The sequence below is a fragment of the Zingiber officinale genome, chromosome 9A (genome assembly GCF_018446385.1).
Source record: "Zingiber officinale cultivar Zhangliang chromosome 9A, Zo_v1.1, whole genome shotgun sequence".
NCBI classification, from domain to species: Eukaryota; Viridiplantae; Streptophyta; class Magnoliopsida; order Zingiberales; family Zingiberaceae; genus Zingiber; species Zingiber officinale.
Genome location: NC_056002.1, coordinates 55,932,265 through 55,953,421, shown reverse-complemented (window position 1 = coordinate 55,953,421; position 21,157 = coordinate 55,932,265). Strand labels below are relative to the sequence as shown.

The 21,157-nt window shown below is 35.3% G+C and overlaps 1 protein-coding gene across 4 annotated transcripts in view; it reads left to right on the top strand.

Annotated features, from left to right (window-relative positions):
- LOC122021924 overlaps positions 1–21,157 on the top strand; it is a 54,440-nt gene that overhangs the window by 18,554 nt on the left and 14,729 nt on the right. For all 4 annotated transcript variants that reach the window (XM_042580104.1, XM_042580103.1, XM_042580106.1 and 1 more), the window contains 3 exons: positions 5,799–5,945; positions 6,021–6,129; positions 7,022–7,145. In XM_042580104.1, coding sequence (XP_042436038.1) covers positions 5,799–5,945; positions 6,021–6,129; positions 7,022–7,145 — 380 coding nt within the window. The remainder of the gene's footprint in view (positions 1–5,798; positions 5,946–6,020; positions 6,130–7,021; positions 7,146–21,157) is intronic.

The following is a 21,157-nucleotide window of genomic DNA, read 5'->3' as shown; positions in this document are numbered from 1 at the left end:
TCATCCTGGATAGTCCGATCATATATTCCGCCCCCAAGTAAATCTAGGAAACGAGTCAGCCCGTAACCCAATGACCAAACACTAGGTTTTCGAGCATCGCAGGCACCTGATAAATGCGTTGTTAGAGAATTAAACTCTTGACGTCGAGATTCAGTCGCCATGCCCTAGGGTAGAATTAATTAATCTTGATAATAGAATTAATCAAGAATATGATAAGTCAATCTAAATCTAGATCAAATTGATTAAAATTATAATAAGATTATTCAATTAAGATAAATCTAATGTGAATAATATAAATTTAATTAATTTAAATTTAATAATATCCCAAACGGATAATTCAGACAATTTTAATTTAATTAATTTAAAATTAATATATAATCAAGATAAATCTAAATTAGACCATTCAATTTAATTAATTTAAAATTAATTAATAATCAAGATAAATCTAATTGAAACATTCAAATTTAATCAATTTAATTAATCTAAATTTACTTAATAATCAAAATAATAATATAGATAAATCTAATTTAATTAATTGAAATGTAAAGATAAATTTAAATTTTAATAATAAATTAATTAATCAATCAATCAAGATAATCTTAAAAATAATTTGATTAATTCAATGTAAAAGTAAATATAAATCTTACCCATTAAATTTTAGAAATTCAAAAGATAATCTTTCAAATCTTAAAAAAAACAAATTCAAATTTAAAAAATCTGAAATTAAATTATAAAATTCATGAAAATAAATTTTCAAATCTTAAGAAAACTAATTCAAATTTAAATGTTATAAATATAAATTTAAATTTTAAAATTCATAAACCTAATCATAATAAAGTATCCTTTAATTATGGAACAATGACTAATTCAATTCTTAAAAATTCAAATTTAAATTTAAAATTTTTTAAAAATATAAAATTAGAAAAACCAACTAATATTTTACAACAACAACCAAGGCTTATCCCACTTGGTGGGGTCGGTTATATTGATTTTTTTACACCATTGAGTTGTATCTCCTATATATCATCATCTATACTTAAATAAATTTTATCTTATTTTATTATTGCTAATCAAGTTTTTTTTTGTCTTCTTCTTCCTTGTTTGATATGTGTGTTTGTCGTAGTTTCACATCGCCTAACTGGAGCATTTATTGGTCGTCTAAGTATATGTCCGTACCATCTTAAATGTGTCTTAGAATTTTTCCTCAATAGATAGAACTCCGACTTTCTCTCTAATGCTCTCATTTCTTATTCTGTCTATCCTCGTATATCCACACATCCACCTTAATATCTTTATCTCTGCAACTCTGATATTCTACTCATGTGCTCGAGTCATAGCCCAACATTCAACTTCATATAACATAGCAGGTCTAACTGCGATTTTATAGAACTTTCCTTTAAGTTTTAGAGGTACTTTACGGTTACATAAAACATCTGACTCTCTACTCCATTTCAACTATCTTACTTGTATTTTATGTAAGACAACTCCCTCAATCTCTCTATCGTTTTGCAAAAAAGATTCTAAATATTTAAAGCTCTCGGTTCTGGGCAACTCATCATCTCTTATCTTAACAAGTGTCTCATAACATCTAATATTGTTAAATTTAAATTTCATGAATTCTATCTTTATAATAGTAAGCCTAAATCCTTTCCCTTCTAGTATTTTTTGCCAAGTTTAGCATTTATTCCTTCATGTTTCATCTACCAAAACAATATCTGCAAACATACACCACAGTACTGTGTCTTGAATGTGTGCAGTGAGTTCGTTGTAAAAATATAAGGACTTAGAGTTGAACTTTAATGTAACCTTATATTTATTGAAAATGCTTTAGTTATTCCGCCTGAAGTCTGTACTCTGGTTGTTACATCCACGTACATATTCTTGATTAGTTCAATATATATTACACTTATACCTCTCATTTCTAGAATTCTCCATATAATTTCTCTTGGACTCTATCATAAGCTTTTTTTAAGTCAATGAATACTATATGTAGATCTTGTTTTTGCTCCTAATATTTTTCAATTAATTGTTTAAAAAGATGTATAACTTCTATTGTCGATCTTCCAGACATGAACTCAAATTAATTTTCGATCATTGTGTTCTCCTTAGTCTTCTTCTATTCCTTTTTCCCAAAGTTTCATGATATAACTCATTAGTTTATATCATTATAGTTTGTATAATTTTGTACATCTCCTTTATTCTTATATAAGGGAATTACAATACTTACCCTCCATTGATTAGACATTTTTTTCGTTTTCAATATCATGTTAAATAATTTTGCAAGTCACTCAATACCTTGTTTCCTATAGGCACTTCCATACTTCTATTGGGATATCATCTGGTATAACGACTTCTCCATTGTATATCTCATTTAAAGCTTGTTTTACTTCTGAAGTTTGAATTCTACGATAAAAATTAAAATTTTTATACTCATTTGGCCTACTTAAATTATCTAAGTTGGTCACCTAAATTTCATTAAAAAGTTGAGGAAAATACTTTTTCCATCGTCTTGTATTTTCCCATCGTTTCCCATCGTTTACTAGTACTCTATTACATTCATCTTTAATATATTTTATTTAGATAAGATTTCTTGTGTTACTTTCTCTTACTTAAGTTATTTTATAAATGTCTCTTTCCCCTTCTTTTGTATCTAATTTTTGATATAATCGTTCAAAAATTTCATTCTTTGTTTCATTTACTATTTTCTTAGCCTCTTTCTTAGCCTCATTCATAAACTAATACTTTGAAAAATAAAATTGCAAATATTAAAAATATAGACTTAGGTTACAAGTCTAAGTCAAACACAAATCAGAATCTTCAAATCCAAACCCAATTATCATCAAGTACCATTTGACTATGAAACTAATCAATAAAGTCTTAAAAAAAATTAACTTAATAAAATTCAAAATGTGTGAAAATAGGTTGGCACATTCACGGGTTAACACGAAATGTATCAAATTGATATATGATACATTATTAGAAACAAATAATCATTTTTGCTTGACCTGTTTGACATAATACACGTTTGTCATGCACATGCATATTTGGAATTAACTATATTATGCACATATATGTCTTGTCATGCATGCCAGCCTTTTATTACTTGATTAATCATAGAATGACTAGATAGGAAAAATGTGACTTACTTTAACAACATAGCGTCATGAACTAAATTAAGTACACAATTTTTCAAATTGGCTTTGTCTGATGAAGTGATTGTTGATTCAATTAAGATGGTCTTTGTGTCTTATCACTACTTGGAAGTCGGTTTAAGAAACGTCCACTCAACTGACTCAAAATAAAACTTGAATTTTACCCAAAGTCGAATCCCCTATTCAAACTAAAATCTAATCTTAACTACTTAAAATTGACAAACCCTCTCACACAAACATATAATGTGTGTAATAGAACGGGGTGAGATGATAAGGACAATTAAATTGAAAATATTTTTAAAAAAATTCAAAATCTATAAATGAATAGAAATATTTTTAAAAAATTATTTTCAAAATATTGATATTTAATTTAAATTTATGATTGTCTAGGTGTAATTTTATATATTTTTTAAAACATTATACACCTTTGAAAATTGTTGATCAACACTAAACTTGTAGACCCTTAGGTCAATTATAGAATCCTAGACCCCTAGATACCTAGGGTATGTCTTCCTGTGGTTAACAAGGATGTCCTAAGGTATGTAAGGGGAGGTCTTTATTGAAAGGCCAAGTATTAAAAGAGAAGTTACAAAAAATTATTTCAAAATGATTTCAAAACTATTTTTCAACTTCTTCAACAAAGGTTTTGAAAATTAATTTGAAAATTTAATTTGAAAAGATGCTTTCAAAATACATGTCTTTTTCAAAAGTGTTTTCAAATTACTCATCTATCTTCAAAATTTTCTGAGTTCTCATATTCCAAAACTCCGAGTAAGATGCTTAGAAATTTAAAAAAATATTTTTTTCAAATTTATTTTGAAAAAAAATTGTCAAAAACTTTGACAATGAATTTGACAAAGGTTTTTAAAGCACCTTAGATATTTTTGAAAGGCAATTTTGAATTGACATTGAAAAAGCTTGAAAAGGGTTAAGCAAATGGTCTTTCAATAAGGAAAGGGATAATTTTGACTAAGGTAAAATTTCCAATTGTTGGTGCAAAATCTAATGAGGATTTTAGGTAATTAACTTTTTGATGTGTGTCAAAGGAGGCGAGGAAGATTAAAGTTAGAAAAATTTATAGTTTCTCACTCTGGGACAAGACCCATAAGACCTAAGCCTAATTTAAAATTATTGTCAAATATAAGAAGGGTGAGATTATTGGTGCAATCAACCTCTAGGGTTTCGATATTTGACAATATACCTGTGTTTGGTCAAGTTTGACCAAGGGTTGATCCAAACAGGATCAGGATTAGATGTATGGAAGTGAACTAAGTGAGAAGTCTAGTCAGGTCAAGGTTGACCGAATGACTAGCAAATAGAAGTCTAGTTAGGTCAAGGTTAACAGGATGACTAGCAAAGGGAAAGTCTCGTCAGGTCAAGGGTAACTGGATGCTTGGCAAGGGAAAGTCCGGACAAGTCAAGGATGATCGGATGTTTGACAAATGGCAAGTCCAGGCAGGTCAAGGTGACTGGATGCTGGGCAAGGGAAAGTCCAAGTAGGCTAAGAATGATCGGATGCCTGCAAATGGCAAGTCCAAGCAGATCAAGGTGATAAGATGCTTGGCAATGAAAAAATCCTAGGAGAGTGAACTTTAGGTAGAAGCCTTGGAGGAGTGAACTCCAAGAAAGAGACAAGCCTAGTGGGTCAGGTAGACTTATAAGATTAGGCTTGTGTGGCCTAGTAGGTCAGGTACACTTACAGAATTAAGCTTGTGTGTTTGTATGACTGTTTTGTAGGAACTTAAAGTTAGATGCAAAACAGAAAGTAGACAAACGCAACCGGACAAAGTTGGACCAAGTTCGGAGTGAACCAGACTTGAACCGGGTCGACCAGACCCGAACCGGTTTGGTCGACTGGATAGCTGGTCCTATCGACCAAATGAACCTGAGTCAGGTTTGGGTCCTGGATCTCTTGATTCGGGTGACCGAAAGGTTCGATCAATAAATAAGAGGTTCACAGATAAACTTAATAGAGACAAGATAACGAGGCTCGGTCTCTATATAGAATTTGACTAAGTTTTTGATCGATCGGAAGTCGACCGATAAAAGTTGGATCCAACTCTATAAAGGAGATGAAGACTCTATGTTCAAGACAACCATTCTCGCTCAATCTTGTTATTTTGTGCTCGTAAAAAGCTCTTGAAGTCTTGCTCGGCGATTGGGGAAGCATTAAGAGGAGTGCGTAGCATTCAGACCTTCCTGATGGATCGACAAAACTCTATTTGTATTACTTTATATGTGCTTTGTCTTATAATATCTATGTTTGTATAAAAAAATTGTAAGAGGTTTCTCCACCTCCAGAAAAGGGACCGGTGCTAAGTGTGTAAGCCTTGGACGTAGCACCTTAGGGTTGTGATCAAAGTAAAAGTGTTGTGTCTCTTGTCTTTATTTTAATTGTTTATTATTCCGCCGCTATTAACATTTTGATAAAGGAAAAGAAAGAACGACGAAAAAGGAATCTATATCTCCCGCCCCCACATCGATCATCAATGATCCTACAGAAATTATTGCCCATTTTCATTCATGTTTGTAAAATGTTCTACCAAAGGTCAACCGTTCTCAGTAATATTGGGTGTTAATTGTTTCATCTTTTCTCTTCTCGATTTGTGAGATTTTAATATCTTCAATGTTCTAATCATTTTTCAGGAAGGTTTTGCATTTGCCCATTGCACAACCTGCAAGGCTCCTTACCATTTGAGGGTGTGTGATCATGCCAACAGGAGATGGAGAATCTTCAAGTTTCAGTTCTTTGTTACTAGGGATGTAGTTCTAATTTTTGCAGTTGTTCAACTTGTAAGTTTTATAATCCATTTAAAAATTCAATACCTCTCTTGCCACTAATTAATATCTTGTCTGTATTTTGAACAGATAATATCTTCGTTGGCATATCTTGTCTATTTGATTGATAGTTGTGCAAAATTCTGGCTGCGATTGACTTGGGGTTTCGATGGAGAAATAAGTTTCTACTATCTATGTGGTACAGAGCTATACTTTAAGAGTGCTTAACGGTTTTATTTGTTCATTCAACTAGAATTATGCTGATGGCTCTCTATTTTATGCCATGTCATTTGTCAGTTTACATCCCCGTATCTCAGTTTATATCTTGACATTGAAAAATAATAATATATAACATCACAAGGATTTTGATTTAAAAAATCCACATATTCAATGAGAGGATTTTTCTCTAATGTCGCAGCCCCTTTTTCCCACCAGGGAAGTGCAGGGAAGATAGAGAAAGAAGTTAATAAGAAGAGGATTTGATTAATCCTTTCTTTATGTTTCCTCAAAGAGAAGAAAATCAAGAGAGAAATCATTTGAGAGAAATAAAAAGGGAAACTCTTTTTTTTTTTTTCTGAATTTCTTTGAGGATAAAAAATATAAATAATATACAGACAGACTTGAGTCAATGAACAAATGCTGCCCTTGAATAAGAAATTTTTAATAGAAAAAAGAACACTGGTACATTTCTCACTCCAAACTTTATGGATGCAAACTAATTTTTAGAGCTCCCATATCAGTCTCAAAATTCATGTAAATGTCGTAGATGATCAGTGTTGTGATAGACGCCAACTCAGGAACAAGCCTTGAGCTGCAGTTTCTTTTAGTTCACAAAGAATTTCACATTGATGGGTGTCACTTATCACTACCATACATGAAACATGGGTTGATCTTCTTATCTTCTATATATTCTTTTGGAAATAATTAAGTTTTTGTATCTTGCTCCTTGTTATCCATAACTTGAAGATTGTATTATGCATCCAGCTTGAAGAATTATGAACAATCATATATTGTATCCTAGTTATGTCTTTTCATGGTATATCTCTCATTACACATCTCAATTTCGAGTTGTATTGTACTTGTTTATACAGGAGCAATACTATTCTTTGCTATTCTTGGGTTGTCTGGTTGCTTCATAACATGTTGTGATCAAGGAGTACAGGATGATTTGGGTCAGCCATGTCGGAATATGTGTCTCTGCTGTTGCCAACCAAGGTTAGCTCCTTTTCAAGATATATTTTTTCTTTTGATCTTACTATTATGCATATGTCTTTTTGCAAATCTTTCAAGATATACATGTTCTTGTTATAAGGAAACACTCAAATCAACTAAAGAAGAGTCATGGCTTTGGTTGGTATGGGGTAATCCTAAAACAAAGTCTATGCTAATGTCTTTTCAAAACTCATAGGGTATAGGCAATGGTGCATACAATTTTGTGTTTTGCTTAGCAGTATTTGCCGTTTTGATTTGTGCGACATTGTGATAGGGAGGGCCAAATAAAATTGATCTAATACAAGGGTCGTAGCTTTGTTCTTTCCAAAGTGTCTAACTAATCCATCAGTGTGCAATTCCTAAATAAGAAAGTCTTTAAGTGAAGTAGTGTGCCCTTAAATAGGTAATTGTTTGATTACAAATCGAATCATAATGATACTGTAAGTATCCCGTGATAATTTTGATATGATCAACTAAGTCAAGTTAGGTCCTGTTGTCTTTTGATGCCTTGTGTCTAAGTGTACAGGAACTTAGGAGTATTGGTCCCTAGCAGCCGGTAAAAGGGAGTGAATTGCCCTGCACAAAAAAAACAAATACCTTTTTCGATCTTATATTTGATTAAGACAAGCACTTGTAAAAAAGAATTAAGAAACTAATTAATTAAAGAGAGAGGTACAGAAAGATTTACTTGTTTGCAATCAGAGGATTGCTAATCCAAGACACGTAAAGCTCACTAAAAATCTCCTTTGGGCGGAGTAACCTTTTACAATGTTGGCAGTTCACAAACAAGTAATAAAACAAAAAGAGAATCATTTACAAGTGTTATTCAGAACTATTGGATTAGGGTTGTATTTATAGCCCTGATCCGTGGACTTGGAAGGGTTCCGAGCGCTTGGGCGTGGATAAAACTTTATCCATGTCACAACGGATCGCATTGGGTTTAGATAACTCTCTAGTCCGGGCGCCTGGACCAGCTCCGGGCGCCCGAACCCTTATAAATTTAATCCGCATCACCGAGCAAGTCGACGCGCCCCTGGGCTGCCCCGAGGGATCGGGTGCCTGGACGGTCCTGGCGCTCGGACCTGGTCCGTACAGTCAACTTCAAGTTGATTTTCAATCCGGGTCTTCCGCTCCGACTTCGCTCGCTTGAGTGATTTTGGCCATCCGGAATTTGGCTCACTCGAACATATTTTCTAGCCTTCGCGAGCAATCTTCCGCTTCGGCTACTTGTTCCTCCGAAACGCCACGTACTCCCTTCTCGTCCGCCAGCGTACTTTTCCGCAGCACCTCGTCCCTTGGACGCACCGAGTCCGTCGACTCTCTCTTCTGTTGTCCTTCTCGCTAGCTACGTCTTTCACTCGATTTCCTGCACACTTAGACACAAGATATTAAAAGACAACATGACCTAACTTGACTCGGTTGATCACATCAAACTACCACGGGATACTTACAATCTCCCCTTTTTTGATGTGAGTAAACCAAGTTAAGTTAGGGTAAAAATAAAAACAGAAACAGTTTGATAACAAGTATATAATTTGCAATTAAAAAAATATGCAAAATTCAAAATGTACTCTTCCCTAAACTTAATCTCTAATTCTCCCCCTTTGATCCCATTAAAAATAGGGGTATGTTATGAAAATAACTTGAAGTAAATTCAAAACGAAGTCTAAGGGATGTGACTATCATCTAAAAGATCATGAACTTTAAATTTCGAAAATCTGGATCTTTACAATTTATAAACAATTTTTGGAAAAAATAATTTGAAAAATATTTTAATCGTGGAAAAATTGTGAAAATTTTTATAATGGTTAATCAGTCATATCCAAACCAGAGATAAAATTTTCATGAAAAATTGAAATTAATTTAAGCAGTAATAAATTCTTTTCTACATAAAGACATATTTTTTTTAAGAATTGCTTAAAAATAGTTTTTAAGCTCGAAAAATTTTGAAAATTTTTCTAAATATATATTATAGAAAGTTGTTTTGCAAAAATATAAATTTTAAAAAAATAACTTTTTGACAATTTTTAATATTAAAAGGTAGCATTTGGATAAATAATTCAAAGAAAATTCACCAATAGTTAAAAAATTTCTTAGATAGAAAAAATAATAAGGTTTCACAGAAAAATAAAGTTCGCAAATATAATCCTGAGAAATATTTTTAAAATTAAAAAAAGGATTTTTGTTAGAAAATTCATAAAAAATAATATAATAAATAGAAAATTCTGAAAATTTTTCTATATAAAAGAGATGAAATCATCTTTCTTAGAAAAATTACTATCTACTTAATTTCGAACGGAATTTAAATGAAACAATATATTTAGAATGTTAGTCAATTTTAAGCAAATAAAAAAAATTAAATTTGAACCCAAAATAGGTTCCTTCCTACCGGGTTAATCAAAAATTTTATCGGAATATATTTTTGTGATATTCTTCTAATTTGACCCTTATGATATCTAAAGTGCCAGTTTAGTCTTTTGAAATTTGAAATAGCTATATTCGAACATGCAAAATTCTTTAAATTTTTTATTTCTACTTTCAATTTTTTATTTTCAATTTTTAGTTTGTCGAAATCTTCTAATCGACAAGATATTGTTAAAGTTCTTTTTAACTCATTATTTTCTTTTAATAATTTTTTATTTTCATTTTCTAATTGATAGGAATTTTTTGATAAAATTTTAATAAATTTTAATAACTGGTCAAGAGTTAGAGACTGTACCTGACTTACCTTGTCGATCTCATTATCTGAAGTTTCCCATATATTGCTATTTCCTTCTGACGCTGCTCCCCCTTCGATGCTTTCGATGCTCATCTCAGATGAGCTTACTTTGTCTTCTTCTTAATGACTTGCCATCAGCGCAAGTTTGGCGTGAGCTTTGATCTCCGACTCTGACGACGTTTCGTTCCATGTCGCCATTAGGTTTCTGTGCTTTGTCTGGGTCAACTTCTTGTCCTTCTCCTTGTTCTTTAATTTTGGACAGTTGTCTTTGACGTGCTCTTCTTCATTGCATTAATAGCATCTTACTTTTTTTCTCCTTTTCTTGGCCTGTACTTGATTGAATTTATTAGCCTTAAATTGTTTTTGAATTTTCATACCATGAATGTCGTTTCGTTATCATCAAGGCATGTTTCAGACTCTGGCTTATTCATTTTTACCTTTAGGGCAATGTTCTGCATCGTCTTCGTCTTTAGATGTGTATATCTAGATTTGTGAATTTCAAATGTCGAAAACAATTTCTCTAAATTACTTACCTCTAAGTCCCTAGAGATGAAATATGCATCTACTAGAGTTGACCATTCAGGAGTCCTAGGAAATGCGTTAAGCGCGTACCTTATCGAATCTAGGTTGTTTACCTTTTTTCCAAGATTCGTGAGTCTGTGATGAGTTTTTTGATCTTTGAGTGGAGGTGTGCGATGGTTTCGCCTTCTTCCAACTAGAGGTTGTTGATCTAGTTCCAGAGTAGGTCCCGTCTCGCGAGTTTTGTCTCCGAGGTTGCTTCGTGTAGTTTTAGGAATTTCTCCCAGAGCTCCTTGGCTAACTCATAGGCTCCGATTCGGTCAACTTCTTGTAGCGGTAAAACGCTCAGCAGAGGGAATTTTATCTTGTCGTTTGCCACGAAATCGGCTTGCTCCTTTTTCGTTCTTTGTCATTCCCTTGCTGATCCTTTAGTTCTGTAAAATCACATTTCATTATTATTAATAATTCAAAGTCAATTTTAAAAAATACCTCAATCTTTTTTTTCCAAATCGCGAACTTCCCCTCGACTTAGGCAGGTAGATCCTCAGTCCGACCATCGTCTTCTTTGCTTTGGTCGGCAGTTAGTCCTTCTGAAGTGGTTGGGCTCTAATACCACTTGTTGGTCTTGAGGGCCGGCAAGAGGGGGTGAATTGCCTGAAAAAAAAACAAATATCTTTCTTGATTCTATAGCTTGATTAAGACACACACTTGTACAAAAGAATTAAGAAACTAATTAATTAAAGAGAGAGGCACATAAAAATTTACTTGGTTTGCAATCAAAAGATTGTTAATCTAAGACAATTAAAGCTCACTAAAAATCTCCTTTGGGCGGAGTAGCCTCTTACAATGTTGACAGTCCACAAACAAAGTAATAGAACAAAAACAGAATCGTTTACAAGTGTTATTCTGAATTACTGGGATCAGGGATATATTTATAACCTTGATTCAGGCTCTTGGAAGGGTTCCGGGCACCTGGTTGTGGATAAGACTTTATCCACGTCGCAACGGATCACATCGCAACGGGTCTGGATAAACTCTTTGGTTCGAGCGTCTGGACTAGCTCCAGGCGCCTCGGACCCTTATAAATTTAATCCGCATCGCCGAGCAGGTCGAGGCGCCCCCTGGCTGCCCCGGGGAATGCGGGCGCTCGGACCATGTTCGGGCGCATGGACCTAGACGATTCGGGCATCCGAACTGCACTCAACTTTGAGTTGACTTTCAGTCCGGGTCTTTCGCTTTGGCTCCGCTTGCTTGAGTAATTTTGGCCATCCGTAATTAGGCTCATCCGAACCCATTTTTCGGCCTTCACGAGCAGTCTTCCGCTTCGGCTTCTCTCTCATCCCTCGGAAACGCCGCACGCTCCTTCTCGTCCACCAGCATAATCTTTCGCAGCACCTCGTCCCTTGGATGCACCGAGCCCGTCAACTCTCTCCCGTGTCGTCCTTCTCGCTAGCTGCGTTTTTCGCTTGACTTCCTGTTCTTCTAAGTTTCTGCACACTTAGATGCAATGCATCAAATGATAATAGGACCTGACTTGACTTGGTTGATCACATCAAAACTACCACGAGGTACTTACAAGGAGCATAGGAAGTCGAGTGAAAGACACAACTAGCGAGAAGGATTGCACAGGAGAGAGTCGACGGATTCAGTGTGTTTGAAGGATGATGTGTTGCAAAAGAGTACATTGGCGGACGAGAAGTAAGCGCGTGACGTTTCTGAAGGATAAGAAGCTGAAGCGGAAGACTACTCGAGAAGGCTGAAAAATGAGTTCAGTGAGTCCTATTCCGGATGGTTGTGATCACCCAAGTGAGCGAACTGGGAGCGGAAGCCTGAACAGAAAGTTAACTTTTAGTTGACTCTGGTCCGAGCGCTTGGGCCAGTTTGGTGTCATCCGAGCGCCTCGACCTCTTCGGCACAAATCAGCAACGGTCTAGGCACCCGGAGTAGGATAAAATTTTATCTCGCACCCATTGCATAGACGTTTACGAGAAAATGAGATTTTCCATGTTGGGGGGTGCCCGGAGAGGGTCTAGGCGCTTAGACCGTGCCACGTCAGTAAACGGTCGTTTTCTACCAGAGGGCTATAAATAGAGCCCTGGTCTTCTTTTCGAATAACACACTTTGTACTTGAAGTATTCTTTCTGTCTTTTATTTTCGAGCGCCATTTTCGTGTACAAAGTTTCTTCGCCTCCGACGTTTTGTTCGAGGAGATTTTTCTACTGAGCTAACTTTCCTTGGAATAGCAATTCTCTGATTGCAAACCAAGTAAAAATTTGTGTCTCGTACCTTTCTTTAATTCCTTTATATTTTGTACCTTTCTTTAATTCCTTTATATTTTATTTAAGTGTGTAATTGATAAAACCCGATTGTTTGAGAAAGGTGTTTGCTGTTTTATATTGTACAGGGCAATTCACCCTTCTCTTGCAGGCCGCAAGGAACCAACAATTGGTATTAGAGCTCAATTACTTCAGAAGGAGTAACCGCCGAATGAAGCACAAAAGGCGATGACCGAAATAAGCATCTACCCACCGAAGTTCGAAGGAGACTTCGTACAATGGACGAAGAAGATAGAGGTTTATTTCAAAACTGATTTTGATGTATTTCTTATCTTAAAAATGATTTTGCAGTACTTACTGATAGCAACAGTGAGTTAAAGAAAGAAGAAAGTTGGACAAAGAAGGAACAAGCTGAGTTTATGGCCGACGAGAGAGCAGAATTCCATCTGCTAAGTGTACTGCTACCACATATGGTAAATAGAATCAGACTCTACGAGTCTGCAAAAGACCTTTGGGAAAAATTCCTGGAGCTTCACAAAGGATCTCCGAAGCCAAGCTTGCAAGAAGAGATCTTCTTCGGAATCAACTAACGAATTTGCGACTAAAGGAAGGTGAAACAGTTCCTCAACTGGACGCCAAGCTAAAGGAGCTGTTGATCGAACTCACGAATCTCGGAATAAAGGTAACCAACCGAGATTCACTAAGGTATGCGTTTAACGTTTTTCTTAGAACACCTGAATGGTCAACTCTAGTAGATGCATATTACATCTCTAGAGACTTAGAGGTAAGTAATTTAGAAGAATTGTTTTCCACTTTCGAAATTCATAAGTTTAGATGTGCAGATCTAAAGGAGCCGAAGCAAAATATTGTATTAAAGGCGAAAATGGACTAACCAGATTTTGAAACATCTCTCGACGATGATGAAACGACATTCATGATAAGGAAGTTTAAAAGATTTTTTAAAGCTGATAAGTTCAATCAAGTGCAGGCCAAAAGAAGAAAAAGGAAAGTAAAATGTTATCATTCCAATGAAGAAGGGCATGTCAAAGACAACTACCCAAAATTGAAAAACAAGAACAAGGGTAAGGACAAGGACAAGGACAAAAGACCGACTCAGAAAAAATACAAGAACCTAAAAGTAACATGAGCCGAAACATCATCAGAATCAAAGATTAAAGCCTACGTCGGACTTGCATTGATGGGCAAGTCACGAAGAAGATGATGAGGCAAGCTCATCCGAGATGAGCATCGAGAGCATCAATAAAGGAGGAGCAACGTCAGAAGGAAGCAACACTACAGGGGGAGCTTCAGATAAAGGGGTTGACGAGGTAAGTCAGGTACGGTCTCTACCTCCTGACCAACTTTACAAGTTTATTAAAATATTGCCTAAAAATGCCTATCAATTAAAAAATGATAATAAAAAATTATTAATTGAAAATAAAGAGCTAAAAGGAACTTTAGCAAAATTGTGTCGACTAGAAGATTTTGACGAAATAAAGATAGTAAATGAAAAATTGAAAAAACAAATAGAAAATTTTAAGAATTCTACATGTTCAAATTTTGCTACTTTTAGAAATTATTAAGGACTTAATTGACATTTTAGATATAATAAAGGTCAAATTAGAAAATTGTCACTAAAATATATTCCAAAAAAATTTCTAATTAATCAAGTAGGTAGGTATCTATATTGGGTTCCAAAATCATGCTTAGATTAAATTTTTATGCATATCTTACCTTTAATTTGATTTAATATTATTTTTACTTAGAATTGTCTAAATAAATTATGTCGTATAATTTCTGGTCGAAATTAATTTGATCTTAATTTTTCTGAAAAAGAAAAGTAAATTACTTATCCGTAGAAAAACTTTTAAAATTTTTTTAACCTGTTAAATTATTTTTTATGAATTTTTTAATAAAAATTATATTTTTTGATTTAAAAATATTTTGTAAAGTTATTTTTGCAAACTTTATTTTTTTTGTGAAAATTTATCATGTTCTCTATTTAAGAAAATATTTTCAAATTATTTTTACTGTTATTGAATTTTCTGTGAATTCTTTATAAAATATTAATTTTTAATATTCAAAATTCTTGAAGGTTCAATTTTGAAAATTTATTTTTTCTACAAAATATACTTGCTCTATTACATTCTTAGAAAATCTTTCAAGATTTTTTGAGTTTAGAAACTATTTTTAAGTATTTTTTTAAGAAATTACATCTTGCTATAGAAAATAATTTATTACTGCTTAAATTATTAATCACAACTTTGGATATATCTATTTAACTATTATAAAAAATTTTAGAATTTTTGAAAAATTAAAAATAAATTAAAAATTATTTTTTTCACAAAATGCTTTATAAATCGAAAAAGTTCATATTTTCAAAATTTAAGAGTTCATAATTTTTATTCTGATTCATATTTCAAGATTTCTTCTATTTTTAATATGATAAAGGGGGAGAATTAGAAATTAAGTCTAAGTGTGCAGGAACTTAGAAGCACATAAAGTCGAGCGAAAGACACAACTAGCAAGAAGTACGGCACGGGAGAGAGTCGACGGACTCAGTACGTCTGAAGGACGAGGTGCTGCGGAAGAGTATGCTAGCGGGGAAGGAAGCACGTGATGTTTCTTAGGGACAAGAAATCAGAATGGAAGATTGCTTGAGAAGGTCGGAAAATAAGTTCGAGTAAGCCTTATTCCGGATGGCTGAGATTACCCAAGCAAGCGGAGCTGGAGTAGAAGCCCAGACAGAAAGTCAACTTTGAGTTGACTCTGGTACGGGCGCCCGAAGTTCGGACACTCGGAGCTACTTCGGGTGCTGGACTAATTTGGTGCTATCCAAGGCGCCTCGACCTCTTCGGCGTTGTGGATCAAATCAGCAAGGGTTCGAGCGCTTGGACTCGCTCTGGGCATCTGAAGTGGGATAAAATTTTATCCCACACTCATTGTGTAGCCGTTTGTGAGAAGATGAGATTTACCACGTTCGGGGAGCTCGGACGCCACGTCAACAAACGGTCGTTTTCAGCCTGGGCTATAAATAGAGACCTGATCTTCTCCTTTTCAAATAACACACTTTGTACTTCAAGTATTTTTTTTGTCTTTCATTTCTGAGCGTCATTTTCGTGTACAAGGCTTCTCCGCTTCCGACGTTTTATTCGAGAAGGAGATTTTTCTACTGTTCCGACTTTCCTTGGAATAACAATCCTTTGATTGCAAACTAAGTAAAAATTTATGTCTCGTACTTTTCTTTAATTCCTTTATATTTTGTTTAAGTGTGTAATGATAAAGCGTAATTATTTGAGATAGGTGTTTGTTGTTTTATATTGTGCAGGGCAATTCACCCTTCTCTTGCCGGCCACAAGAGACAAACAGATACCTGATGTGGTGAAAAATTTGTTGCGCATTGGACATCAGTGACGAAATATCTTCTCGTGACATGGCTGAACCTACATGGATCAACACATGCCAGAGGGCGCCGAGAGTCATCTCGTCGAGATCCCTCCAATGCTTAAGTCATCGTAGGATCATGGATGGAATAGAATAATAAAATATAGAAGAGGAAAAACTAAGGTTAGGGTTCCACGCCATCCAACCCCTCTCTCATACCATTGACCACCTTTTATAGAGCATCCTACTTCAAGCCCTAACGGGTTATTGGATCTCGGGTTTATGGGTTACAGGTTATGTGTGGGTCATGCCTAATTCTGATCAAGAGTGGGGCCACGTGTGTTGGTTTGCCAAAGTGGAGCTTGTCATATAAGTTGAGCCTCTTGCGTTGGGGGAGAGTTATTATTCAGGGTATCAATACCCATTTTGGACATCTTGAAAATTGTCTCAATGTAAAGACAAGTGGCATATTCATCTTTGAGATGATTAAATCCCACTATAATCTTGTTCATAGTGTGCAATGTGGCAGTAGCATAATTTAGTGCATTAGTTGGTTTGTTGTGCACATAAGAACCATGTACTCTTGTGGGAACTCAAACCACCTAGATAGCATGCTTAGCACTTAATTTCTTTGAAGACTGAATGAAACTCAACACTTTATGATCCAAATGTAGGATAAACTCATGGGTTAATAGATAATAAGGACAATGCCTTTAGTATTGAATAATAACATAAAATTCTTTGTCATAGGTGGAATAACTTTGTCAGTTCTCATTGAGATTTTTGCTAAAGAATATAATTAGGTGACCTTCTTGACTTAATGGCTCGTATGGTGCAAAGTAAAAACTATTAAAACGCATCATTCCAATAAATTATAGAAACTCAATACTACTCGGCACAGATAGCGTTTCTTTTTTATGTTTCATCTCCTATCTCCTTCAATATCCAATTCACTACTAGCATCATGCATCATAATGTCAACACGGTAACGAAATAGTATTGTATTATTCAAAAACTGAATCTTCAACAAGATTAGAGATTTTGAACCTTGCTTATAACTACTCCTGATGTGTCGTAAAAGACCTCAAATGGTTTGGAGAGGTTAGGATGTTTGTGGACAGGAGTCTTAGTAATCCTTTTCTTGATCTCCCTAAAGGATGCTGAGGCATTTAGTCCATTGAGACTCCTCTTTTTTTAGGCAATTCGTGACGATAGATAGTACTAAATTCCTTAATAAAGTGATGATAAAAGCTCGCAAAGCCATGAAAGCTTTGAGCATATTAAAGGGTATATAAATTTACCCATTCCTGAATTATCCTATTCTTTTCTAGATTTATTGAAATACATTATGGAGAAACGATAAACCCAAGGAAGAGAACTTAGGGGTTGTAGGAAAGAGCACTTCTTCATATTGACAGATAATTTTTCTATCCCAAGGGTCTCTAGAATGAGGTGAATGTTTTTTAGGTGGTCGGCATATGGCACACTAAAGATTAAAATGTTATCAAATAGACTATAAGGAATTTTCCAATGAAGACTTTTAGGACTTAGGCACTGTCACACCCTGTGACCTAGGCGCATGACATCGACGTTGCTCGCGAATATAAATATTCGAAAATAACAAGCCTTATAAAGTGAATACTAAACCAATAATAATATAATGGAATTATTGTCTTTACAATCCAAAAGCGAAAAAAACGAAAGCGTATAAGTAAAGATAATATGAACTAAAAGGCAGAATCACATGGGCAGGGCTTCATTACCAACCCCAAAACGTCTCTTGCTCCTCTTTCTCAACTTGTTCCTCGTCTTTATCTGGGGATGGAATAAGGGGTGTGAGTGCTTGGGAAAACACTCAGTAAGTGGGGTCGATCGAACATAGAACGACAGAATACATAACATGGCAAGACATTCAAAATTCATGACAGAATCATAACTTAATCGAAAACACATACTTATAGCACTGTTAATGATTTTGTTTTCCATTGTATTACTGATCAGTCCCCTATATGTAATTCCTTTAAGGGGTGAGGCTATATATCGGTTATTATTACCCACCTCATCAAGGCTATAACTTGTCGTATCTTATCATATTTTTGGAAATTCCCTTTAACTGATCAGTCCCCTATATGTAATTCCTTTAAGGGGTGAGGTCATATATCGATTATTATTACCCACCGCGTCAGAGCCATAACTTGTCATATCTTAGCATATTTTTGGAAATTCCATTTACCATATCTAACATGAGTCATAACAGTGCATTTTGAATTTAGAAAATAAAATAAGCAGTATAAAATGATCAATAATAAAATGAAAACAGAGATCGCAGCTATATTCGAAATGAAAAGCCCACTTACCTGGTCAGAACCTTCTTCGGTTTTGGAAAGAAATTTTATTGAACTTGAACTTGCACTTATTGATCGAAACTTGGGTAGAAATTTGCATGAAATGTGGGCACAAAATATGGATGAGGTTTGGACGAATTTCCGTAGCACTTGGATAGAAAGTTTTCAAAGGATTCAAGTGTGCCTTTGAAAAACAATGCCTTGGCTATTTATAGGCCAATCATGGCTAGATAATGGGGTGGCCAAGGCATATTAAGAGATGGCTAGATGGAGGGTCATCCATTAAAAAGGCTAGGTGAAAGGTCATGGCTAGATGAAAGGTCATGGCTAGAATAAGTCCAAATTACATAAAAGGATTAACACATGACTCATTATGTTATCATGATAAAACCAAAAGAAACATAGGCATACAATTTTAACATATGACTCACTAAGTCATCTTATTAGAAAGCAAGGAAAAAAAACATAGATATAACTAGAATAAAAAAAGAAACATATAAAATTAACATGTGGCTCATTAAATTATCATGATGAAGAGTAAGAAAAAACATAGGCGTAACTAGATCCAACATCCGAAATCCCTAAGATCCAAACCTACACATGACACAAGTAATCATAAACTTGGGTTCAATTTTATGGTATTAAGATTTCTAGGAGCCAAACCTAACTTACCTTCAAAGGTATGCCCACTAGTGTCCATCTCCATGTCCAAAATTGGGTCTTCACATCCCACCCTCCTTATTGGAAGTTTCGTCCTCGAAACTTGAGCTCTCTTGATCTTCAAAGAGATATGGGTAATGCTTGCACATCTTTTCCTCGGTTCCCAGGTAGCTTCCCTTTCAGTGTGATTAGACCATTGTACTTTGACGTATAGGATGGTTCTTCATCTAAGTATTTGATCCTTGGTGTCAATAATTCGAATGAGAACTTCTTCATACTTCAATTCTTCATTCAAGTTCCCTTTAACTAGGAGTGGTCCAGTTTCTAGAATATGGCTCAGATCTGCAATGAAGACGTGAAAGACATTATGAATCCTTGACATATCTGGTGGTAATGCTAATCTGTAAGCTAGTGATCCCACTTTCTCCAGAATTTCGAAAGACCCTACATATCTAGGATTTAGTTTCCCAGCTTTATTGAATCGAACTACTCCCTTCATTGGCGAAATCTTTATATAGGCCTTATCACCTGTTTCGAATTCCACTGGTCTTTTTTTTTTAAATCAACCCAACTTTTTTGTCGATCTCGAGTAGCCTAGTTTTTCCTTGATGACAGTCACTTTTTCTATCGTGGTTTGGATAAGCTTAGGTCCAGTGATAACTTTTTCTCCTACTTCATCCCAATATAGAGGTGACCGACACTTGCGCCCATATAGAGCCTCGTATGGGGCCATTCTAATGCTGCTATGATAATTGTTATTATAGGCAAATTCGATTAAGGGCAGATGCTCACTCCAATTACTATTGAAGTCTAGAGCACATGCTCTTAGCATGTCTTCAAGTGTCTATATTGTCCTCTCAGTTTGGCCATCAGTCTGAGGGTGATAGGTCGTACTGAGAGTAACCTTAGTCCCCATAACTTTTTGAAAATTTTTCCAAAAATGGGACACGAACCTTGGATCTCTATCGGATAGTATGCTTGTCAGAACTCCATGCAGCCACACAATGTTGTCCATTTATAGAGTAGTCAACCTATCCAGATTATAATTCATGCGGATGGATAGGAAGTGTGCAGATTTTGTGAGTCTATCCACCACTACCCATATCCCATTATGGTTTTGTCTTGTCTTTGGCAATCCCACCACAAAGTCCATGGTTTTGATGGCCTTATTAGTGGGCATAGCTACTCTATATGGTTCACTAAGTATTTCAGCTCTGAGTCCTAACTTCATAGTGAATCTTTTAGATATAAAGGAATGGGTGATATCACAGTCAAACAATACATAGACAGTCATTTTGTTGATTAGAATGGTACTTGCCACCACATCGCTTGCGTCTTCCATCTCTTCTTGAGTCATGGCGAACACCCGATCATTAAGCTTATTCTCCTTTGGTTTATTCTAGACCACAATAGAATTTGATACCGCCCCTTGTTTCTTGGGTTCAGGACAATCCGCAATTCGGTGCCCCATCTTCCCACAATTGAAGCCTGCACTGAAGATCCTATGACAATGTGACATTCTCCAAGATGTTTGAAGTTACAAGTAGGACATGACTTAATGCTTTGGGAGGGCAAAGTGAAAGAGGGTCCTTTGGATGGGCCACTTGATAGATTGAGCCATTTTAACCTTTGTCACTTGGGAAAGATTAACTCTCGAGGGGTCGCTTGTTCTTGCCTTCATCTTCACGCCGTTTGATGTCTGTTTCGGCTCTAATGGCTGCTCCCATTAGATCGGCGAAGTTAGATGTCTTGTAGACTTTGAACGTTAATTGGATTCGGTTACTCAAACCTTTCTCGAAGCGATGTAGCTTCAGGGTGTCATCTGCCATGATGGTTGGTGCATAGGTCCCGAGCGAGTTGAACTTTGAGGTGTACTCCACTACGAACATACCCGAAGCCTAAGTAAAGTTTTCAAATTCACTCAGCTTCTGTAACCTGAACTCAGTCGGATAGTACTGCTTCAAGAACATATCTTTAAATTGTTGTCATGTCACTGGTCCAGCTTCAGTCATTGCTGGTGAAATGATTTCCCACCACTTGCGTACCTTATTTTCTAGGAAGGGTGTCACGACGTCCACTTTAAACACCTCCGGGATTTCCAGTAGTCGAAGC